The sequence below is a fragment of the Puma concolor genome, chromosome D4, assembly GCF_028749965.1.
Source record: "Puma concolor isolate L17-30 chromosome D4, mPumCon1.1.hap2, whole genome shotgun sequence".
Taxonomy (NCBI): domain Eukaryota; kingdom Metazoa; phylum Chordata; class Mammalia; order Carnivora; family Felidae; genus Puma; species Puma concolor.
The window spans coordinates 82,928,527-82,954,917 of record NC_141679.1 but is presented as its reverse complement, the minus strand read 5'-3'; the positions used below and the strand labels follow the sequence as shown (position 1 = coordinate 82,954,917).

At 36.5% G+C, this 26,391-nt stretch overlaps 1 protein-coding gene across 3 annotated transcripts in view; it reads right to left on the bottom strand.

Annotated features, from left to right (window-relative positions):
• The window catches only part of RABGAP1 (RAB GTPase activating protein 1), a 179,555-nt gene that overhangs the window by 97,056 nt on the left and 56,108 nt on the right, over positions 1–26,391 (bottom strand). For all 3 annotated transcript variants that reach the window (XR_015243042.1, XM_086683971.1, XM_025922349.2), the window contains exons 7-11: positions 21,698–21,808; positions 20,962–21,028; positions 13,809–13,911; positions 12,747–12,916; positions 1,277–1,451 (exon numbers count right to left, since the gene is read on the bottom strand). Coding sequence is in view for 2 of the 3 variants with exons in the window: in XM_086683971.1 (XP_086540097.1) it covers positions 1,277–1,451; positions 12,747–12,916; positions 13,809–13,911; positions 20,962–21,028; positions 21,698–21,808 (626 nt within the window). In the remaining variant the exon portion in view is untranslated. The remainder of the gene's footprint in view (positions 1–1,276; positions 1,452–12,746; positions 12,917–13,808; positions 13,912–20,961; positions 21,029–21,697; positions 21,809–26,391) is intronic.

Here is a 26,391-nt window from a genome sequence, read left to right as displayed (position 1 = left end):
TTCTGGTTTGGATGCTTTCAACATATGTGGACAGCAGTCTGAAATATGTGGTTACAACTCCATGTACCTAAGGCAGGGGTATGGGTAGAAAGGGAGCAGGCAACCTCAGATGCAGAATGTTGCTTCTGAACACCTCTCCTTTATATCTGCTGGCTTCCAGTCCTGGGAGCACCAATGTCCTATGGAATATGAAGCCTCTCTACAGGACCATGGACATTTCTTTCCAGGGAGCAAACACATGACAACAGGATGGGTCTCCTTGGTCCATATATTATGTTTGAGGATTAAAAGATGGCATGTCTGCACAGCTTTCTTCCGCAACATGGTCCTGTCATTAGTTTTTCACTATAGGAATGGATCGCAGCAGGGGTACCCATTCCACGAATATTTACTGAGCATCTATTACATACCAGGAATGGTGTTACACACTAGGGAAACAGCGTGGGCAAAAAAAAGATACACGTTCTTCCTTCCCAGAGCTTGTGTTCTAGTGTTCCCTCTCTCATGGTCCGCCATTGGCCCTCATGTCTCCTAGTTAGCAACTGTCACTGGAGGTCCTCTGAACTCCTCAGTTATACTGAAAAATGTATGCCTGCTATAGATTACAACTAGATGTTAGACACGATATTATCCTTCAGTTGGGCTCAAATTTCTCTGTAACCGGTAAATACTCTTTAAAATGCACGGCATTCAGATTCAGCATTTGACCATTCTCTGGTTTCATAAAAATAGAGTGTCTTTCTCAGTTTATGGTGGGTTTTACTTTTATTGCTGAGTTTAAGGGTAGAAGAGTTCTCCAAACTATTACTATTAGGTTGATTCCTAAAGTTTACCAGTGTGAAATCCAATAATGTATAAACATAAATTTGTATATTTAAATACATGTATTTTGTGAAAGGATCATGTGTGGAAGCCACATTTTGGCAAATGAAACTGTCCCTCTAAAATAAATCAGCAGAGATAGGAACACGTATTCAGGTAGAATCTATGTCACATGTGCTCTAAAAATGTGCTAATATACTAAGATAGCATAGGCAGACTCTTTAAAAAAGCACTGACCATAAATCTCATTTTTTCCAAACTGATGCAATTATCTTAAAGAATGTCCTATATTCACCATTTTTGAATCTCCCATACTCCTTTGCATATAGTACACTCTCATACGCATTGAAAGAATTCCAAATGCTACGTCACATTATCAATTCCCTGACAAAATGATAATGGTTTGCATGGTTTGCCACCCCAAAATAGAAATTAAGGTCTCCCTACAATTTACCTTCCTCTTCATCATCTTCTGGAGGAGAAGGTATCATGGAACTCTGAGATCCAGACTGTGGCAGGCGAATTGAGGGACTGGCTGTAGTTTTCCTCCTCTCTCTTTCTGATTCACTTTCCAAGCACACAACTTCATATAAAGTATCAGTATTGTTCTTTCTTTCCTTCTGCTTTATCTTGAAGACGAAAAAATATTATTTACTAAGTGGTAAAATTATTTTTTAATTGAGCACTACACTTCTGATTTCATATAGGATGTGAGAATAAAAAGGTATCACTTTGAATGTCTACACTAAATGTAACCTTTTCTAAATAGAAAAATACATGTTTGGATTTAAAAACCCATAGGAAAATAGGTTATTTACTGGGCGGGACTCTTGCTCTGCAATTGTATTGTCTTCATACTGTATCATCATATATGCAATTGCCAATATCCTGTAAGCGTTAACCATCTATAGCTTCCTTGTTACTTTAAGGTGTCCTTTAAAGTTTCTTATATGAAACTATCCATCAAAAAAATGTTTAAAAATATTTTAGGGGCGCCTGGGTGGCTCAATAAGTTAAGCATCCAATTTGTGATTTCAGCTCAGGTCATGATCTCATGGTCCTGAGTCTGAGCCCCGTGTTGGGCTCTGTGCTGACAGTGTGGAGACTGCTTGGTAGGATTCTCTCTTTCAAAATCAACAAACAAAAAAAAATTCTAGGGGTGCCTGGGTAGCTCAGTTGGTTAAGGTTCCAACTTCGGCTCAGGTCATGATCTCACAGCTTGTGAGTTTGAGCTCCCCATTGGGCTCTGTGCTGACACCTCAGAGCCTTGAGCTTGCTTCGTTTTCTGGGTCTCCATCTCTCTCTGCTCCTCCCCCGCTTGCACTCATTTGCGCTCTCTCTCTCTCTAAAATAAACAAACATTAAAACAAAATTTTTTTTTTAATTCTAAAACAAAGTTTAGGACTAAGAGAGTCCTCTTATTCCCATGTTTCTTCCCACTCCTTTAGCTTATTAATTAAAGCACTGTAGGAACTTTTCTTCCAGTGAAAGCTACAACTGGGGGGGAGGGTAAAGGTGGGCAACAAAAAAAGAGATTAATTCACAAAAATCTTATATCTCAAATTAGTTTGTATTTTGAGGCAAACGTATAGCAGTTTGAACTCACCTAAATTAAAAATTAAGGACAGAGAATATAAAACTTTGCCAGTACCAAATTTAAATATATTAATAGTCCACATTACAGAAGTTTTAAGGAGAAGGAGGAGGGAAAAAGCGAAATACAGAGCAGGAAGAAAAGGCAGAACTGTAGGGAAAGATACAAAGATAACTCTCAAGGTGGCTACACCAATGAGAAAGATGTACAAGCATAAAGTAAAAATACAGAAAGGGGATTAAAAGGTTCATAAGGTACAGAAATGCCTGCTTAATATAGAAGTCAGTAAAATTTTCTGTAAAGGGCCGAAGAATAAATATTTTAGTCTCTGGGCACCACTAGTCTGTGGCAACTATTCAACTCTACCGTTATGGTACAAAAGCACCCACAGATACTGAGTAAGGTGACCATGGCTGCATTCCAAAGAAACTTTATGAAAACAAAGGCCAGGCCAGACTTGACCCATGGACTGTAGTTTGACAACTTTGTTTTAACAGGTCTACCTAAGGATTATTTAATTTTCTAGATGAATAAACAATTTTGACTTAGCTACTTACTATTAATTAAAAACCCAGACTCTGGGAAGTTATATATTAGCCTACAAATTTGTATCTGGTAGATGGGCAAATGATTTCTGCCCAGTAGAAAAGATAACCCAAAGTTAATCTATAAGACATTAACCAGTTTTGTTTCTAACCTAGCAATCTTGTTCTAATACTTTTTTTTTTAAAGAAGCACTATATAAACTCAAGTTCCTCAAATACATAAAGCCAGTTTTACCATCTTACTGGTCCTCTCGTTACTTAATGAACTGAACTAAAATCTATGACACATGTTCAATCTAAATTTCTAATTATTTTTAAGTATTATACTTTGATAGGGAATAGGATTTTTTTTGATTTGTTACAAATTACTATCTGAAACATTAAATACTACATAAAAAAGTTCAAAGATCAATAGCTCTTTACCTTTAAAAAAAATTTCTCAGAGACTATATAAATGTGATAACCATTGCAGTTCACCTAGAAACTCTTCTGTGAATAACACTGACCAGACCAACACTGCCCTTTGAAGTCAGATAAACATAGTCATGAAATGAACCTTGCTTATAAGTCAAGAATTCCAGCTATTAAAAATGATACTCATTATTGAAGCTGGGAAATAATATGTGGGGGTTTATTACACTATTATTTTTATTTCTGTGTACATTTGAATTTTCTGTAATAAACAGCTTTTAAAAAAGCACTCTTGTAAGAAAAACACAGACTTGAATAAATGGAACAATATCACGTGTTCTCAGGTAAGATGACTAAACATCATAAAGATGTCAATTCTCTTCAGTAAAAATACCTATCCTTTTTTTCTAGAGCTACAGAATTTGAATCTAAAGTTTACATGAAAAATAAACAAAATCCACAAAAGAACTGGGGAGGGAGGGCAGCCCTATCAGATATTAAAACATATTATAAAGTCTACATAATTTAAAGGGTGATATTGGTGCATGAGTAACCTAAAAACCCCATAGAATAGAACGTAAAAACCATAATGAAGAGAACATAATAAAACACGGTAAACATAACATTAAAAAAGTGTATGGTCATTTGGAAAAACATTAAATCAGATTTATACTTTACATCATATAACAGAATAAAATACTAATGAATCAGAGCTCTAAAAGTAGAAAAATGAAACCATATAAGTAATAGAAGAAAATGTGTAAATTTCTTTATTATTGGATGTATGGAAAGCATTTCTAATTATAACTTAAAAGCCAGAAGCTTTAAAGGAAAAATTCGGTGAATTCAAATACAGGAAAAGAAACTATACAGTCAAAAAGCTGAAAAGATTCATCATAACTTAAGTCAAGTGACAAACCAGAACAAATGTTTGCAACTTATATCTCAAAGGGTTAATCTCTCAACTACAGAAAGAGCTTCTAACAACTAAGAGAAAAAAGGCCAAAACCAAAAAGCAAAAAATATGAAGAGACAGTTCAGAGAACAGGAAAGTAAAATCAATCCTAAACATATGAAAAATGCTGGTTTTCATTCATCAAAGGATAAATTAAAACTACCATCAGATCCTTAAGTTTGACAATATACTCATGACAAACATATGGAGAAACAGGTATTCTCATATCCTGCTCATCTCTGATTACAACTGTGAAAGAGGAGAATTTGGCAAATATGACAAAATTACATACACAAAATTATGTCATGTGCTAATGAGTATACTAATAAAAATTTCCTCTAAGATGCAGTTTCATAAAATCAAAACAACGTATGATACAAGGTTCTATACTGCAACATTATTTGGAATAGCAAATGATTGAAAAAAAATCCATCAATAGAGGACAATTTAAAAATCAGAGATCATGGAGCATCTGGGTGGCTCAGTCGGTTGAGTGTCTGACTTTGGCTCAGGTCATGGTCTCACAGTTCGTAGGTTCGAGCCCTGCATCAGGCTCTGTACTGACAGCTTGAAGCCTTGAGCCTCTTTGGATTCTGTATCTCCCTCTCTCTCTGCCCCTCCCCTTCTCTCTCTCTCTCTCTCTCTCTCTCTCTCAAAAATGAATAAATGTTAAAAATCAAAGATCATGATTCACCCGAACAACACAGTACCATGTAGTCATTAAGAATGAGGAAAATCTCTGTGAACTACTGTGGAATGATCATCAGGATATATTAAAAAAGCAAGGGGTAGAACAGTACATGTTAGTTTCTGTTTAAAAAGGAAGTTAAAAATATGTAGGAGTATTTCACTATTTTCACAAAAAGAAACTTTGGAAAGATAACCCAGAAACCAATAATAATGGTTACTTATGGGATTGGGTGGAGAAACAGATGAATGTAAATATGACTGCTGAGTACATTTTTACATAATTTTGACTTTTGTACCATTATATTTAAATATTCAAAAAAAAACAAATTAAACCAAAAAGGTAAAAAAATACCCAACAACCCCAAATTGAAAATATGGAAACCAATGAACCTAACTATATGTCAAGTGGTAACATAAATGAGAAAAAAAATTCCAATTAACTTCTGAACCTGTGTTCAGAAACTGATTTCATAATATTACTAGAATAGTTCAAAGGGAAAAAATAGTTCAATAAAATCTTAAACTTCACTCAATAGTTTTATTATTAATTGGAGTACTGATTTCTTTTTGAAATGAATATCAACAAATGGGAATTTGAAACTGTGTGGACTCAAATAATTTCATATTATATACATCTATTTTTATGTAATACATAGGTACTACAATTACATTAATAGATATTTCTCCCAAAATTTATGCATCTATAGAAAAGTTCAGAATATACTAAATATTCTGAAAACCTTTTCATTTAAGAGGTTACATAGTGATTTTTATATACGGATATTAAAATATAGGTTTTATCTACAATAGTAAAAAACTTGTACACAATGCAAGTTGTACACAAATCGCAGTTTAACACAAGCTAGATTTTATTTTATTTTATTTATTTATTTTTTTTTAAAGACTCACAGGACAACTCAGGTTTTTATTTTTTTTTTTTAATTTTTTTTTTTAAACATTTATTTATTTTTGGAACAGAGAGAGACAGAGCATGAAAGGGGGAGGGGCAGAGAGAGAGGGAGACACAGAATCGGAAACAGGCTCCAGGCTCTGAGCCATCAGCCCAGAGCCCGACGCGGGGCTCGAACTCACGGACCGCGAGATCGTGACCTGGCTGAAGTCGGACGCTTAACCGACTGCGCCACCCAGGCGCCCCACAAGCTAGATTTTAGAAATGATGCAAGTTTACGGGCGCCTGGGTGGCTCAGTCAGTTGGCCATCTGACTTCGGCTCAGGTCATGATCTCATGGTCCGTGAGTTCTAGCCCCATGTCGGGCTCTGAGCTGACTCCCTCTCTGCCCCTCCCCTGCTCATGCTCTGTCTCTATCTCAAAAATAAACATTAAAACAAAAATTAAAAAAAAAAAAAAAGAAATGGTGCACGTTTATTAATGAATGCTTAATTACCTCATCAGTAAATTTATTAATATATAAGCTTGTCCTCACTGAAATTTTATAACTAAAATCTATATTTCAAAAACACATTCAATAAATAGTACCTTTTTTTTTTTAACATTTTACAAGTTTTTGATTTGTAAAATTAAAATAAAGATTTTGTTATAAATTTGCTAGGAATAATAAAGATCTGTATTAAGGGTATTTCCTGGAATACTGTTATTTTTTGAATTCTTCAATAAAGTAGGATAAAGCAAAGAATACATTACTATTACTGTAATTAAGAAGATACTCAATATTAGAAACATATATAAACGTAAAAGAAAAGAAGAAAACCCTGTAACATTAAATTACTATTGAAATTATGTGAATGAGCTTAACTGATTTAGGGAAGGATTATCAATGGATACTAAAATCATTAGTTAGAAAGTTGTAGAGAACTGGGTAGTTGGAAGTTGCCAAGAACCACCCCAAATTTATTTGCTAAATACAAAAAGAAAACTATTTTTACAAAGGAAAAATCCACTGGTCACCACCTAATCCCAGTGACACTTCCCAGGAATAATGGAATACTATGATATCACATGTCTCCTGATTTAGCAATTGAAGATCTCTACTATAGAAAGCATTTCCATATTTTTTATTTTGAGAGGTACAGTGGTTCAGTGCATATCCCTATATACATACATACACATACACACACACACACACACACTCCAAACAGAAATAATAGGCCCAGGTTTCCAGCACAGTTATGCTAATAACTTGTCTATATGATGTTGGCCAATGGAGACATCAGCTTCATTTATAAAATAATTTCATAAAAGATTTTAAGATCCCTGCAGTCTCTTTGGCAATAAAATTCTGTAATTCTATAGTTCTAAGAATGCTTAGCTGGTCTTAACTTCACCTTATGATACTGATGGAATATTTAGTCTTCAGATTAGTTTCTTCCTCTTTTAGTAAATGATATCTAAAAATTAAAATCCAAGAAAACAATCATTCTTTCCTCACTAAATTTAAGTTTCTTCTCTGATATGATGCCATCTTAATATAATAAACTGCACAGTTGGGAAGACTTCCAGGCTACAGAGGAGTTACTGAGTCATCAGATAATTTTAGAGATAGGAGAAAGAATCAATTTTTAAGCATGTATTAAAAAAAAACATTTCTAGGGGCGCCTGGATGGCTCAGTCGGTTAAGTGTCTGACTTCAGCCTAGGTCACGATCTTGCCATTCCTGAGTTTGAGACCTGCGTTGGGCTCTGTTCTGATAGCTCGGAGCCCAAAGCCTGTTTCAGATTTTGTGTTTCCCCAGGTCTCTCTGCCCCTCCCCCACTCATTCTCTCTCTCTCCCTCACTCTCTCTCTCAAGAATAAACATTTAAAAACAAAAAAACCAAAAAAACATTTCTATAATTATTTTCCCATACTGATAGCAATAAACAGAAACTATATGCTATATATTTTAAAAATTTGGTCGGCAGCATTGTTTCCTTTTCTGTCTGATGAGAACTGCAAAAGGGTTAAAATTTTAAATTCTGCTTAATTTAAGTAAGTTCTAAAAATGCTCTTAAAGAAAGACAAAGGGAGCATGTTCCTATGGAAAGAATCCTGAGACTCTTAGAAGGCCTGGGTATTCATTTTGTTCACACAATATTCCATAAAATATTTTACATCTTTGGATCTATAAAATGAAAATACTATTATCCTCACTGGATCACTATGAAAAGTATATAAGACAGAAAAAAGCAAAGTTGCTAGTATAGTGACAGCTACAGTAGGCCCTCAACCACTATAGCTATTACTTTTTAATGCCACGAATGTAAAGGAGGAAATAAACTTAGTTTATGATGTTACAAGGAATGAGATTAACAGTGTTCTAAGTGCCCTAAGACAGCAACAAAGTTCTTCAAATTCTTCACACTCTCTCTCTTCTTTCCCATTCCTTACCCCTCACAAAACTCCTCCCCCACCAAAGTAAGACTTACCCAAATAAGGAGAAAAATGAAAGATTATTCTCAGGAATTCCTTGCCCTCCTCCTAGCTTCCACATATAAACTTCTGCTTTTTGCAAAGAAAATATTGACAGCTCAGTCTATGTTTAGCTTATAACCTTAACAGAGTCTAGAGTAGTCTATCAGACTAGGTCTCAGGTATACGTGTTTTTGGAGAGTTCACCCTGTCAAGTCATTTGTTAGCCTACTTAGATACATTATAGTAGACCAAACCATATAATATTCCTATAAACTCACCGCAGTCTTTGAATCCAAAGTTATATAAGACCTCAAGGGAAAAGTAAGATCAGAGGAATCTTATGTTCACCAAGATAAAAGAGACAGAACTCTAAAGAGAATATGTTTGCTTACATACAAATTTGTACTAAAATTATTATAGAATTAATTTCTGTTTATCATCTCTAACTCTACAAACTTAAGAATCATCCCTACTCCCTAAACTTTTAAAATGATACCTGTAAATTGGTTTCTTTCTGAAGTGTTCTTCCTCTTGGGCTGATCCACTAATATCAATGTTGTTCTGACTTCATGATTTAGAATTTTTTATTCTTCCTCTGTCCCACTAAGGTTCCACAGTCCTCTGAATAATAGCTAAAATGTATGAAGAACATACTATGTGCCAAGTGTGTTGTACGGTTTCTCACTTAATGTCATAATAACACTATGAGCAAGATGAAAACACTGCCATTTTACAGTTGAGTAAATAGGCTCACAGAGTTGGTGGTACTTGCTCAAAGTCATAAAGCTAGTTAGTGGTAAAATCGATATACTCTGACTCCAGAGCTGATAACATTATGCTAATTCTTTTCTGCTGCCATAGTGAAGACCTGGGAAAACAGTGCTAGGACCCAGGTTTACTTTCTGTCTCCTAAGAAAACACTGAAGAGAAATCTCTATCCCTGTGATGTTTGCCACCTTTTTCTAACTATAACCAAAAGGACTAACTTGGAATACACTGCAATCAAAATATTTATCGCTATCAAAAAGTACATTCAAGGGACGCCTGGGTGGCTCAGTCGGTTATGCCTCCAACTTCAGCTAAGGTCATGATCTCACAGTTTGTGAGTTTCGAGCCCCATGTTGGGCTCTGTGCTGACAGCTCAGAGCCTGTAGCCTGCTTTAGATTCTGTATCTCCTTCTTTCTCTGCCCTTCCCCACTAGTACTCGGTCTCTCCTTTCTCAAAAATAAATAAAAACATTAAAAAAAATTTTTTTAAGTACATTCAATTAAATTGACAAGCAATGTTAGAATTTTGTAAAACAGAAGATTGAACATGTAAATAAAATCAAGTCAACAGTCAACAAATATTTACTGAGAACTACTAGGTTTTAGATGCTTGGGATAAATCAGTGAACAAGGCAAATCAGGAATGCTGCCTTAGTAGAGGTTTCTAACAGGAAAAACAGATAATAAGGAAAATAAAATTAAGTATATTATATGGCATATATTGGAAGTTAAAAGTCTTGTACAAAATTTAAAATATGTATGTTAGCATGGGGGTGGGGGTGACTGGCAGCACCAGTGGAAGAGTGGACAAACTGCAGTGTTAAATGTGGCAGTCATGAATTGTTAAGATGTAAATCTGAGCAAAAACTTAAAGATGAGGACTTGAAGGAGGCGAATAACAGCAAGTGGGAAAAGGGGGAAGACCATTTTAGGCAGAAGAGATAGTTAATAGCAAAGGCCCTAAGCACATGGTTAGAGCCAAGGAAGCAAACAAGACCAGTAAGAGAGAAATTAGTTTATGATCTAAACAGCAGCAGACTGGATAGGGTCTTATAAGAACACTATAAGGATTCTAGTTTTTATAGAGTAAAATAGGTTTAAAGGGTTACAAGCAGAAAAATGACCTGATTTTATCTTAGGCTGCTATGTTGAGAACATATCAAAAGGAGGGAAAACAAAGAAACAGGGAGATGAGTGAAGATGCTACTACAGTAACTCAGGTAAAAGTGATGATTCAGATGTGAGGTTAACATAATCTAAATGGTAAGAAGTAGCCATATTTAGATATGTTTTGAAAGTAAAATAGTAAATAGAATTTCCTGACAGAGTGGATATGGGTATAAAAAATAAAAGTAAGGGGTGCCTGGGTGGCTCAGTCAGTTAAGCACCAGACTTCAGCTCAGGTCATGATCTCGCGGTCTGTGAGTTTGAGCCCCGCGTCAGGCTCTGTGCTGACAGCTCAGAGCCAGGAGCCTGCTCAGGATTCTATGTCTCCCTCTCTCTCTGCCCCTCCCCTGCTTGTGCTCTGTCTCTCTCTCTCTCACAAAAAATAGATAAACATTAAAAAAATTTTATGAATAAATAATCAAAAGATATTAAAAAAATAAAAATAAAAAAAATAAAAGTAAAATTCTTGGCCTAAGCAATAATTAGGAGAAGATATCCATGAACTGAAATAGTAAAGACAGACAAGTAAAGTATTTTGGGGGTCGGGAGGTGAAATAATGCGATCTTCTTGGACATGGTAAATTGGAGATGTCCTGAAAGTGACAGTGAAAGAGGGATAAGAAGGCAGGAGTGATCACCTGTATCATATTCTGCTGACAGGCCAAGGAAGATGAAAACTCAGACTGATCACAGATTTAGCAATTTAGGTCACTATGAACTTGCTTTTTTTCAATAAGTTTTGATACAAAGGAAAGCAAAAAAGGGAGAAGTAGTGGGGCAACTGAAGTCAAGAGAAGCTAAAAGAAGGAAACAGTTCATCTGCTGCCCACCACAGGAAAAAGAGAATGGAATTTGACTTTGACCAAATTAAATGACAGATTTTTTCTTAAACTAAGAGACCACAACATAACAGACCATAACAATCTATTACTGAAAATGTCTACTACACAATACAAAATTACTAGACAAAGAAAAAGGAAAATGTGACTCACCAGACATTAGAATCAGCAGTTAAGAATTTTTAAAGAATATTATAAACATGCTCAAGGATGTAAGAGAAAATCTGCTTAAAAGAACAAAGAAATCTTATAAGAAAGTATAAAAAAAAGCAAATGGACATATAAGATCTGAAATGTAAAAAAATTCATTGAATGGGCTTAACAGCAAACTGGGGATGATAAAAAAAAGGGGGGAGGGGCAAACCAACTTTAAGATAGAGCAAAACAGAGTCTCCTATACCTGAAGAAAACAGAAAAAAATAAATAATTTAAAAAAAAAAACAAAAAACAAAAAACAAAACAGAGATCTGTGGGATAATATCAAAAGGACTAAAATATATGTAACTTGAATCCTATGAGAGAAAAGAGAGATGGGGCCAGATAAAAGGTTGAAAGACCAAATTTCCCTCAAAACTGGTAAAGAAAACAAAACATAAATTTAAAAATTCAAGAAGCTCAGCAAATCCCAAGGAAGATAAGAAAGAATAAAACACCTGACACATCATATTTAAATGTCTGAAAACCAAAGATAAAAAATAATCTTAAAAGCGGCCAGAAAAAAATGACTCATTACATACAGAGGAACAATATAAATGCATTTTGACTTCACATCAAAAACAATGAGAGCCAGAAGATGGTGGGATGACATCTTCACAGTGCTGAAAAAAAAAAAAAATGTCAACACAGAATCCTACAGCCAGTGAAAATATCCCACTGGAATGCAAGTGAAATAAAAGCATTTTCAGATAAAGAAGTTCTTCTGTGAAATCTTGCCATTTGCAACAATGTGGATGGAACTGGAGAGTATTATGCCAAGCAAAATAAGTCAGAGACAGGTATCACATGATTTCACTCATATGTGGAATGTGAGAAACTTAACAGATGATCATAGGGGAAGGGTAGGAAAAATAAGATAAAAACAGAAAGGGGCAAACCATAAAAGACTCTTAAATACAGAGAACAAACTGAGGATTGATAGGGATGAGGGAAATGGTGATGATGGGAATTAAGCAGCGCACTTGTTGAGGTGAGCACTCTGTTATACGTAAGTGATGAATCACTGGGTTCTACTCTTGAAGCCAAGACTACACTGTATGTTGACTAACTTGAGAATAAGTAAATTTTAAAATAGGAAGTTCCTCTACGAGTTATGCCTTTAGATCAGCACTAGAAGAAATGCTAAAGTAAGGTCTTTGGATTGAAGGCAAGTGAAATCAGACAAATTTGGTTCTTCAGGAAGAAATGAAGAGCAAAAAAAAAATGATAAATAGGTGGGTAAAAATAAAAGGCAATTTCTCCTCTTAGTATGTTTAAAATACATGTGACTGCTTAAAGATCTAAGGGACAGCATAATGATAAATCAGCTTCAAGAACAGTTTCTCCTTTCTTATCTACTCCCCTCCCATAGTTACAAAAAAGAATAGTACCTGTTTTAGTTTCAAAAAGAAATTTTCAGTGGTACTACGTTTGCTGAAGGGCCAGAATAATCTCTCATTAGGTGAGCAAACACGGACTTTTGTCTCTATGAGAAATCGAACAGGCTCCTGTACTTCTGTTATTACCAAATCAACAGCTGTGGTCATAAACAGCACTTTATCTAGAAAGAGAGGGGAAAAGCAAATAAAAAAATGGAAATACATTTGCTCATACAATTATTGTTAAATCACTTTTGTAACAAACTTTCAAGATACCTTAAAGTAATATATCAATTAAATAAAAATCTAAAATAATCACATAAATTACTGTTTTGAAAATTCTTTTTCTGTATTGAGAATTCTTTGCTTGGGTACACTCCTTGGAACTAGTGACAGCATTAGATACTTTAAAGTTTAGGAAACATACTGTCAGATTGTTTTGTAAAAGTGCATATGGCCTATTCATGCCACTCTTACCCATACAGGGGATTCTCAATTTCTAAAATCTTGGTTGATTTATCCATTTACCTATAGTGCTGTGAATAACAAGAAAAAATGAAGGGGAAAATAAATGCTCAATAAGAGGCACTACAAGGTTACATTTTTCAGGACAGAATATTATACAGCCACTAAATGACATTCATGAGGAGGATGAAACACCTTGAGCACAGAGTATCTGAAAATCTACATAAAAAATTGGTCACGGTGGTCCCCTTGGGACGGGGCCCTGAGGACCGTGGTAGACTTCTACTTTTCCTTACATATCCTTTTAATTTTTAACCACATATGCATATATTATTGCTACAAAAATAAATAAAACTTAGAATTTTGTATACAAATACATAAGTAGAAAAAAAGCAGGAAAGGGAAAAATTAAGAGGGGGGGAAGTAAGTGGGGAAAAATGATACTTTGTTTACAGTTAAATTTCATAACAACCTCAAAGACCTATACAAATTCTTTGGTTTCACTACAATTAAAAAAAACACTGGATATTTGTGAAATAAGTGGACCTAATGTTTTGGTATCTTCTTGGGACTAAAATTTCTGTTCATGGTGTCAGCAATCTGCATCACCTTTAGGAGTTTCTTCATTTACAACTTGAAAAGGCAGAGATTTTGGATTCCAACTCCCAGTGATGACATAGGACTTTCCATCAGAACTTTTGCCCATAGATTCCTGAAGAAAAGAATAAAAACAAACATAAATGCCAAAATAAGTCAACTGCTAACTGCCATTTTGCTGCCTTTAGAAAATAGAGAAATTGCAAAAATATAGTATGAAAAAGGGTCAGATTTTTTTTTTTTTTTCAACGTTTATTTATTTTGGGACAGAGAGAGACAGAGCATGAACAGGGGAGGGGCAGAGAGAGAGGGAGACACAGAATCGGAAACAGGCTCCAGGCTCTGAGCCATCAGCCCAGAGCTTGATGCGGGGCTTGAACTCACGGACCGCGAGATCGTGACCTGGCTGAAGTCGGACGCTTAACCGACTGCGCCACCCAGGCGCCCCCAGATATTTTTTAAAAAGGTAGAAATATATGTGAATGACACTCATTACAGTTAAAATTAAAGATGTGCCAATTGTTTATGTAATTGTTCCTGAAAGTTATAAAGTAAATGCTTGTAGATCGTATCAAATTGTACAAACATGAGAGAAACTTAACCACCTAAGTCTATAATGAATTCTGTTGTCAAGTGAATAATTATCACATAAATTTTAGTTTTGAAAATAAAGATTTTCACATAAAAGCAACAATACTAATACCACCTTTTATAAAATTCACAGTAGTTTGTAAACACTTCTCTCATGAATTTTCTGACTCCCACTTCAACCCTAAATTATAAACAAGGATTATTCACTATTATACAGTCAAGAAACCAAGGTTAAGACTAAATGGGTCTAAGACCAGACTAGTAAATAGCAATTCAGAAATAAGGAAATACCCTTATCTTTGTTTACTGCTATTATAGCTCACAAGAACACTTTGATAAACGTGCTTTAACACCAAATTCAGGCTGAGATAAAGTGAAAACATTATCAAGGAAATAGTATATTAACTTAAAAAAAAAAAAAAAGATTGTGGGAGTCACAAGGCAGCAGCCTGTGTAGGGGGTGGGGCTCAAGCCCACTTCGAGGAGCAACAAGCCCATGCGGGCTGGGCAGAGAACGCCACAGCTCAAACTCTGTGACTTGGACAGAGCTCATGGCTTTAGCACTTGTGGGGTGCCTGTTTCTCTGGAAGGCCTCCTCCAGGACAGAAAGACAGGGTACAAAGAGGAAGATGGCGGCGTAGGTGGACGCTGGGCTCACCTCGTCCTGCTGAACACTTAGATTCCACCCACATCTGCCTAAATAACCCAGAAAACTGCCAGAAGACTAGCAGAATGGACTCTCCAGAGCCAAGCATAGGCAAGAGGCCCCCAGAAGAGGGCAGGAAGGGCACAGAGTCAGTGCGCGCTCCATGGACTGGCAGGAGGGAGCCAGGCGGTGGAGGGGCGGCCCACCCGGCAAGGCAGAGCCCCCAATCTGGCTTGCAAAAGCAGAGGGGCTAGATGAAGTGAGTTCTGACATCCAGTGGTACTTAACATCTGGAATGTTATAAGTCAAGAGCTCTGCTCGGAGAGCAGGGTGGGCAAGAGGACACCGGTAGGGAGAGATGTTGAGCCCCGGAAGACAGAGCTCAGCTCAGCGGGGAACAAAGGTGCTAGGAAGCGCCATCTCCCTCGCCATCCCCAGCCAAAATCCCAAAGGGAACCAGTTCCCTTCACGGAACTTGCTTGCACCCACAAACACCCAACGCTGTGCTTCTGTGGATCCATCCCTCCAACGGGTCTGTCCCCCCTCCCGGTGCCACAGGGCACCTCCCGCAGCAGACCACCAAAGACAAAGTGAGCTGAGCCTACCCCTCCCGGCCCTGTGCAACTTGCAGATCCACCCCAGCTGATACGCCAGATCCCACAGAAGCAGCACCACAAGCCTGGCAGTATGCAAGTAGCCCAGATAGGGGCCACACCACTCCACAGTGAGTCCTGCCCCTGGGAGAGGGGAAGATAAGGTACACACCAGTCTGACTGTGGCCCCAGCGGTGGGCTGGGGGCAGACATTGGGTCTGACTGCGGCCCTGCCCACCAACACAAGTTACTCCAGACAGCATAGGGGAAGTGCCCTGCAGTTCCGCGCCACCCCAGAGACTATCCAAAATGACAAAAAGAAGAACTCTCCTCAAAAGAAACTCCAGGAAGTAGCGACAGCTAATGAATTGATCAAAAACAATTTAAGCAATATAACAGAACAAGAATTTAGAATAATAGTCATAAAATTAATCACTGGGCTTGAAAGAAGCATAGAGGACAGCAGAGAATCTATTGCTACAGAGATCAAGGGACTAAGAAATAGTCATGAGGAGCTAAAAAATGCTATAAGTGAGGTGCAAAATAAAATGGAGGCGACCACAGCTTGGAATGAAGAGGCAGAGGAGAGAATAGGTGAATTAGAAGATAAAATTATGGAAAAAGAGGATGCTGAGAAAAAGAGAGATAAAAAAATCCAGGACTATGAGGGGAGAATTAGATAACTAAGTGATGCGATGAAACACAATAATATACGTATAACAGGGATTCCACAGGAGGAAGAAAGAAAGGTGCTGAAGATGTACTTGAAGAAATCATAGCTGAGAACTTCCCTGATCTGGGGAAGGAAAAAGGCATTGAAATCCAACAGGCACAGAGAACTCCCTTCAGACGTAACTTGAATCGATCTTCTGCACAACATATCATTGTGAAACTGGCAAAACACAAGGATAAAGAGAAAATTCTGAAAGCAGCTAGGAATAAACATGCTCTAACATATAAAGGGAGACCGGTAAGACTAGTGGCAGACCTATCTACTGAAACTTGGCAGGCCAGAAAGCAATGGCAGGAAATCTTCAATGTGATAAACAGAAAAAATATGCCGCTGAGAATCCTTTATCCAGCAAGTCTGTCATTCAGAATATAAGGAGAGATAAAGGTTTTCCCAAACAAACAAAAACTGAAGGAATTCATCACCACTAAACTAGCCCTACAAGAGATCCTAAGGGGGTTTCTGTGAGTGAAATGTTGCAAGGACCACAAAGTACCAGAGACATCACTACAAGCATGAAACCTACAGACATCACAATGACTCCAAACCCATATCTTTCTATAATAACACTAAACGTAAATGAACTAAATGTGCCAACCAAAAGACACAGGGTATCAGAATTGATAAAAAAAAAAAAAAAAAAAAAACAAGATCCATCTATTTGCTGTCTACAAGAGACTCATTTTAGACCTGAGGACACCTTCAGATTGAAAGTGAGGGGATGGAGAACTATCTATCATGCCACTGGAAGTCAAAAGAAAGCAGGAATAGCCATACTTATATCAGACAAACTAGACTTTCAATTAAAGGCTGTAACAAGAGATGAAGAAGGGAATTCTATAATAACTACAGGGTCTATCCATCAGGAAGAGCTAACAATTATAAATGTCTATGCGCCAAATATGGGAGCCCCCAAATATATAAAACAATCACAAACATAAGCAACTTTATTGATAAGAATGTGGTAATTGCAGGGGACTTTAAGACTCCACCTACAACAATGGATAGATCATCTAGACACAGGGTCAATAAAGAAACAAGGGCCCTGAATGAGACATTGGATCAGATGGACTTGACAGATATATTTAGAACTCTGCATCCCAAAGCAACAGAATATACTTTCTTCTCGAGTGCACATGGAACATTCTCCAAGATAGATCACATAGTGGGTCACAAAACAACCCTTCATAAGTATACAAGAATTGAGATCATACCATGCATACTTTCAGATGACAATGCTATGAAGCTTGAAATCAACCACAGGAAAAAGTCTGGAAAACCTCCAAAAGCATGGAGGTTAAAGAACACCCTACTAAAGAATGAATGGGTCAACCAGGCAATTAGAGAAGAAATTTAAAAATATATGGAAACAAATGAAAATGAAAATACAACAATCCAAATGCTTTGGGATGCAGCAAAGGCAGTCCTGAGAGGAAAATACATTGCAATCCAGGCCTATCTCAAGAAACAAGAAAAATCCCAAATACAAAATCTAACAGCACACCTAAAGGAAATAGAAGCAGAACAGCAAAGACACCTGACACCCTGCAGAAGAGAAAAAATAAAGATCAGAGCAGAAATAAACAATATAGAATCTAAAAAAACTGTAGAGCAGATCAATGAAACCAAGAGTTGGTTTTTTGAAAAAATAAACAAAATTGACAAACCTCTAGCCAGGCTTCTCAAAAAGAAAAGGGAGATGACCCAAATAGATAAAATCATGAATGAAAATGGAATTATTACAACCAATCCCTCAGAAATACAAGCAATTATCAGAATACTATGAAAAATTATATGCCAACAAACTGAACAACCTGGAAGAAATGGACAAATTCCTAAACACCCACACACTCCCAAAACTCAAACAGGAAGAAATAGAAAGCTTGAACAGACCCATAACCAGCAAAGAAATTGAATCAGTTATCAAAAATCTCCCAACAGAGTCCAGGACCAGATGGCTTCCCAGGGGAATTCTACCAGACATTTAAAGCAGAGATAATACCTATCCTTGTCAAGCTGTTCCAAAAAATAGAAAGGGAAGGAAAACTTCCACACTCATTCTATGAAGCCAGCATTACTTTGATTCCCAAACCAGACAAAGACCCATCAAAAAAAGAGAACTACAGGCCAATATCCCTGATGAATATGGATGCAAAAATTCTCAACAAGATACTAGCAAATCGAATTCAACAGCATATAAAAAGAATTATCCACCGTGATCAAGTGGGATTCATTCCTGGACCGCAGGGCTGGTTCAACATTCGCAAATCAATCAATGTGATACATCACATTAATAAAAGAAAAGATAAGAACCATATGATCCTGTCAATCGATGCAGAAAAAGCATTTGACAAAATTCAGCATCCTTTCTTAATAAAAACCCTTGAGAAAGTCGGGATAGAAGGAACATACTTAAACATCACAAAAGCCATTTATGAAAAGCCCACAGCTAATATCATCCTCAATGGGGAAAACCAGAGCTTTCTCCCTGAGATCAGGAACATGACAGGGATGTCCACTCTCACTGCTGTTGTTTAATATAGTGTTGGAAGTTCTAGCATCAGCAATCAGACAACAAAAGAAAATCAAAGGCATCAAAATTGGCAATGAGGTCAAGTTTCACTTTTTGCAGATGACATATTATACATGGAAAACCCAATAACCTCAACCAAAAGTCTGCTAGAACTGACACATGAATTCAGCAAAGTTGCAGGATACAAAATCAATGTACAGCAATCAGTTGCATTCTTATACACTAATAATGAAGCAACAGAAAGACAAATAAAGAAACTGATCCCATTCACAATTGCACCAAGAAGCATAAAATACCTAGGAATAAACCTAACCAAAGATGAAAAAGATCTGTATGCTCAAAACTATAGAAAGCTTATGAAGGAAATTGAAGGAAGATATAAAGAAATGGAAAAACATTCCGTGCTCGTGGATTGGAAGAATAAATATTGTTAAAATGTCAATACTACCCAACACTATCTACACATTCAATGCAATCCCAATCAAAATTGCACCACCATTCTTCTCGAAGCTAGAACAAGCAATTCTAACATTTGTATGGAACCACAAAAGGCCCCGAATAGCCAAAGTAATTTTGAAGAAGACCAAAGCAGGAGGTATCACAATCCCAGACTTTAGCCTCTACTACAAAGCTGTAATCATCAAGACAGCATGGTATTGGCACAAAAACAGGCACATAGACCAATGGAATAGAATAGAAACCCCAGAGCTAGACCCACAAAAATATGGCCAACTAATCTTTGACAAAGCAGGAAAGAATATCCAGGGGAAAAAAGACAGTCTCTTTAACAAATGGTGCTGGGAGAACTGGACAGCAACATGCAGAAGGATGAAACTAGACCACTTACACCATTCACAAAAATAAATTCAAAATGGATAAAGGACCTGAATGTGAGACAGGAAACCATCAAAACCCTAGAGGAGAAAGCAGGAAAAAAACCTCTCTGACCTCAGCCGCAGCAATTTCTTACTTGACACATCCCCAAAGGCAAGGGAATTAAAAGCAAAAATGAACTGTTGGGACCTCATGAAGATAAAAAGCTTCTGCACTGCAAAGGAAACAAACAATCAACAAAACTAAAAGGCAACCAACGGAATGAGAAAAGATATTTGCAAATGACACATCAGACGAAGAGCGAGTATCCAAAATGTATAAAGAGCTCATCAAACTCCACACCTGAAAAACAAATAATCCAGTGAAGAAATGAGCAGAAAACATGAATAGACACTTCTCTAAAGAAGACATCCGGATGGCCAACAGGCACATGAAAAGATGCTCAACGTCGCTCCTCATCAGGGAAATACAAATCAAAGCCACACTCAGATACCACCTCATGCCACTCAGAGTGGCTAAAATGAACAAATCAGGAGACTATAGATGCTGGAGAGGATGTGGAGAAACAGGAACCCTCTTGTACTGTTGGTGGGTATGCAAACTGGTACACCCGCTCTGGCAAACAGTGTGGAGGTTCCTCAAAAAATTAAAAGTAGATCTACCCTATGACCCAGGAGTAGCACTGCTAGGAATTTACCCAAGGGATACAGGAGTGCTGATGCATAGGGGCACTTTTACCCCAATGTTTCTAGCAGCACTTTCAACAATAGCCAAATTATGGAAAGAGCCTAAATGTCCATCAACTGATGAATGGATAAAGAAATTGTGGTTTATATATACAATGGAATACTACATGGCAATGAGAAAGAATGAAATATGACCTTTTGTCGCAACGTGGATGGAACTGGAGTGTTATGCTAAGTGAAATAAGTCATACAGAGAAAGACAGATACCATATGTTTTACTCTCATGTGGATCCTGAGAAAGTTAACAGAAGACCATGGAGGAGGGGAAGGAAAAAAAAGAGAGGGAGGGAGCCAGAACATAAGAGACTCTTAAACACTGAGAACAAACTGAGGGTTGATGGGGGGGTGGCAGGGGGGAGGGGGGGGTGATGGGTATTGAGGAGGGCACCTTTTGGGATGAGCACTGGGTGTTGTATAGAAACCAATTTGACAATAAATTTCATATTTAAAAAATAAAAATAAAATTTTTTTTTTAAAAAAAGCAATCCTTACCAAATCTAACAAGTGCATGTCACTATTTCGTACATCTTTTCCTGGGCTAAGGAGAAGACCAAAACACCTGCCAAAAAAAGAGAAGAGACATAAATTTGGAAAAAAACTACACAAACAAGATGTTTGTTAAATTAGGTCATGTTAAATGTTAAATTAGGTCACCTAAAATTCTTCTTGATGGATAAAGGACACATTAAAATTATTAATAAATTAACTACTGCCCAAATAATCCTTAATTCTTGAATTTACATAAACAAATTCTGCTTGGCTTTTATTATCACACAGTTGAAGTCAGCATATTAGCTGCAGATTTATGGGAGATAAGTCAAAGTGAATGAAATATTCACTTCAATAACCAAAAGAATTCCCCAGAGAATAACATTTTTCATATATATGGGAATATATATATATATATACGTATATATATGTGTGTGTTTGTTTTTTTTTTTTAAAGAAAGAAAGAGAGAGAGAGAGAGAGAGAGAGAGAGAAGGACAGAAAAGTGGAGGGAGATAGAGAATCTCGACCAGGCTCCACGTTCAGCACAGAGCCCAGCATTGGGCTCGATTCCATGACTCTGGGATCATGACCTGAGCTGAATTCAAGAGCTGGATGCTCAACCGACTGAGCCACCCAGGCACCCTGCAAATACATTTTTGAATATAGTATATGGTTACTCCACTAGACTGATAAAAACTAGAATTTATATTTAAGCTGGAATTTACTAAAACTGTTTACCTTTCAATGGCAAGTTCTTTATTAGTTGTTTGTTGCACATAGATGACAATCTTTTTATCAGTTCCTTGGCGAAGTTTAAAGCATTGTCTGTCCTTCTCCTTAGGAACTGCACTGTAGGACAACATGTTTCATTAATTTTGCAAAGTATTTTCTTATGACATATACTAGAACAACTTCTCTTGAATCTAGGATTCTTTTCTGTGCCTGGTTTTTAAATCATAACAGAAATTTAAAACTCATCATCTGCCTCTTAATGTGAAAATATTACCATTACTGTAAGTAATCCGCTAAACAATGTATTTAAGCTAGAAAAAAACACTCTTATGCTCCCTAAAATGTGTCTTTAGTTTTTTTAATTTTCTGTTGCTGTAAAAATTAAGTTAGATATTTGTAAAGCACTTAGCATAGCATCTAGCACAGACACTCAAAAAAACATTAGTTTCTTTTCAGTTTAGTCAGGTTTTTTTTTATAATTATTGCCTTATTTGTTTAAATAAAGAAAAAATACCTAATCATGGAGTCTTTGAATTTCAAAACAAGGTGCCTTCAAAAAATAACAGAGATATAAGATATGGCCAAAAAGTAAGCTGTTGCCTAACACTTCCCTCAAGCAGTGATAACACTGTAAACATGTGCAGGCATTATAAAAACAATATTAATGATACAGTTAAACATTACCTTAAGAAAAAAGTTGAAAATATCCTTAAAATTAGAGTTTACCAAAATAATCTCCTACTCTCTCACACACCACCTGCTCTAGCTCCTTTGTTCTCAAAGGCAAACATCTGCCTATGGCAATCAGCCAACATGCAGCAAATATAAATTATGTCTTAGTGCTATACAACTCAAAAAAAAAAATGGCAGCAGAACCATTAGAAGATATTAGAAAAGGCTACATGAGAGTTCTGAGTACCTACTCAAACTAAAAAGTGGCTCTGAAGAAATAAAATTAGTTTGAAGACCATCTGCACTTACACAGTAACCAACTCAAAAACACTGCATGAAACAGATTAGAAAATCAAAGAACCTTATCAAAGGAGTCTAGAAATGACAAACATCTGCAAAGAAAAACTCCATACCAAACTGTTAAAAGTATTTGTGGTTGACAGAAATTTCATCTATAAGGATATAGACAGGTTATCAATATTCAACTGACAACAGATACACTAGTGTTTATGTTCTGTGCGTGCTGACACAGAAATACACATAATCCCACCTTTCAGCAGTATTTAAAAAGACAAAAGATATAAAGTTGCTTCCGGTGTCCTAAGGCTGAAGTGCAAGGAAAAACTATATTAACAGGAAGCAGAGTGGAGACTGTTAAGCAGTGGAAGTTCGCTTCATTACTGTCAGGGACTCTAGATTAAATTTCTTCCTTTTTTTTTTTTTTAATGTTTATTTTTGAGACTGAGAGAGGAGAGAGGTGAGGGAGAGAAATAGCAGGGGAGGGGCAGAGAGAGAGGGAGTCACAGAATTCCAAGCAGGCTCCAGGCTCTGAGGTGTCAGCCTGATGTGGAGCTTAAACTTGTGAACCCCGAGATCATGACCTGAGCCGAAATGGGTGGTTTAACCAACTGTGCCACCCAGGCGCCCCTGGATTGTATTTCTAGTATTGTCATTATATCACTGAATGGATCCACCCAAATAATTTCACATTTACTTCCTACTGTATAAAGTACAATACTGAGGTCCAGGCTTAACTTCTCTGGGTTTCTTTACCCATAAAACAAGGAATATATTAAATACCTAGCATATCTAATAGGGTTAGCTGGTAGATTAAATGAGACAAAAAAGTGCTTTGAATGGTATAAGTGAAAATGCTCCATCTTCCCAAGGGCTAAATGGAAAGTAGATTTCTAATTTTAATTAACGTAAGAAGTATACTTTTTCAGGGACGAAAAGAAGACACTAATTCTTGCCACAGCACTTTATGTATATTTATGTTATAGTAAAACCACAATTTATGTTGTGCTATAGTTACTTATATATACTGTTATTTTTTGGATAGGTGCTAAATCATATGGGTGCACTATTATATTATGTTTTTAGTGAAATATAACTGACATACAACATTAGTTAACTTGAGGTGTACAACATAATGTTTCGATACTTAATATTATGAAATGCATCATACTTTAATCATGCTATTTTGGTCAACATTCAATTTCCACTTTTTAATTTTGTTATTATATATAGTGTTAAGAGGAGCAACCATCTTGATAATTCTCTCCGTATCTCAGTGATTATTTCTGTAGATAAATTCTGTAGATATTACAGAATCACTGGTTTAAAAAAAATTGCATTCAGCAAGTTCAATCTGATAAAGAACTTCTCAACAAGTTCACTATAATAAGGCTACACAACACTCTTTTCTACTATAAACTACAAATTCAATAAAATCACATTAACAAAAACAGAACAAAGCCTCAACAAATGTGAAGAGCAAAATGACCATCCAGAAATTTTCTATATAGCATTTCCATATAGTATTTCCTTGGTATGAGGGTGAATGGAACAGGGATGACTGATCTACCTTGAACATGCCTGAGTTCAGAAGGAAGAAAACTAGTCCTAATGGTTCTGAGAGAGCTTAGAAATTGTTTCTATTTGTAATTGAAATTTGCAAACAGGATCTACATAAATATCTTTACTAAAGAAAAAAAAAATGCAGTTTAAAGAAACTTTTGTTCCTTAAAATGGAAAATAACTATTACAAAGTTCGTAGATTATAATTTCCACTTCCTAGGGTAGGTATGCATTCAGTGGGAAGCAGCACATCCCAGTGTTGGTTGCTGTGAGAGCAGAAACACAGCTGATGGCAAGGCACACACCACAGCAAAGTCTCATACTTCAGTGAACAAATCAAAGGTGAAGTTGCACGGTACACTAAATTTGCCACCAGATGGCAGGATAGTTCCAAAAGTCTGCAGGGAGACCAAGCGTTACCCAAAACAAATGAACCAGCCATTGTGCTTTCTAATTTAAAAGCAAACTAGTAGAAAATCATTCATATTTTGATGTAATTCCATTTTACTCATTTTATGAGGTAGTCAAGGAGGAAAGAGACTTTAATATGCAGCAATCAATTATGATCCAGGAAGCACCCAATGTGTGATACGGGTTACGGAGGGAAAAGAAAAATCGATCATCTTGTGACCACAGTATTTTAAAGTTAGAAAGGACTTTAGAATCTAGCCACCTCATTTTATAGATAAGGAAACCACTGCCAGGAGATATAAAGAAACTTGGAAAAGGCCACAGTGTTAATAGTAACTATAATTAAACTAAAGTTTTTATTTCGGTCCCAGAGTTCTTTTCACTACCAAGAATTATCATTATACCTAAAACCCCAAGCCAGTTATTTCTGACCCTATCTGCAAGGTTAAGACTTCAGACACAGATACCTCATTTCTTCTCTTCCAATGTATACAGATAAACTATAATAGTAAAACTTGATTTCAACAGCCTTAAGATCTTTAGATTATTAAAACAAAGTAACCAGCCAATAAGACCAAAAAAACCCAGCAAAACAAAAGCAGCTACAAATCCAGCAGGCTTAGCTTCTGTCATATTTCACATCAGCAGTCTAAAAGAACATGGTAATAGGACATATTTTCCCACATGAAAGAATTTCTTTTAATAGCTTCAAAATTCTTCAAATATTGTCTCTGGAAAAGCGAAATTAAGAAAACAGTCCCATTTACAACTGCACCAAAAATAATAAAATACCTAGGAATAAACTTAACCAAAGAGGTGAAAGCCCTGTACTCTGAGGATAACACAAATAAATGGAAAGACATTCCACGCTCATGGACTGAGAGAACAAATGTTAACACGTCCATACTGTCCAGAGCAATCTACAGATTTAATTCAGTCTCTACCAAAATACCAACATTTTTTACAGAACTAGAAAAATTAGTCCTAAATTTTGTATGGCATCACAACAGACTCTGAATAGCCAGCACAGTCTTGAAAAATAAGAACAAGGGGAGCCTGCATGGATCAGTCGGTTAAGTATCTGCCTCTTGATTTCAGCTCAGGTCATGATCTCACAGTTCCTGAGATCTAGCCCTGCTCAATCTATTTGGGATCTAATTGGGATTCTCTCTCTCTGTCCTGATCCCCGCTCACACGCATGTGCTCTTGCTCTCTCAAAATTAACATCTGAAAAAAGAAAAAGAACAGAAGTGAAGGTATCATAATCCCAGATTTCAAGATACACTATAAAGCTGCAGTAAGCAAAACAGGGTGGTACTGGCACAAAAACAGACACATAGATCAATGGAACAGAATAGAGAGCCCAGAAATAAACCCACAATTATATGGTCAATTAATCTTTGACAAAGGAGGAATGAATATACAATGGGAAAAAGACAGTCTCTTCAACAAATCATGCTGGGAAGATTGGACAGCAACATGCGAAAGAATGAAACTGGACCACTTTCTTACACCATACACAAAAATAAACTCAAAATGGATTAAAGATCTAAATGTGAGACCTAAAACCATAAAAATCCTAGGTGACAGCACAGGCAGTAACTTCTCTGACACAGGGCCACAGCAATATTTTTCTAGATATGTCTCCTGAGGCAAGGGAAACAAAAGCAAAAATAAACTATTGGGACTACATCAAAATAAAAAGCTTCTGCACAGCAAAGGAAACAATCAACAAAACTAAAAGACAACCTCCTGAA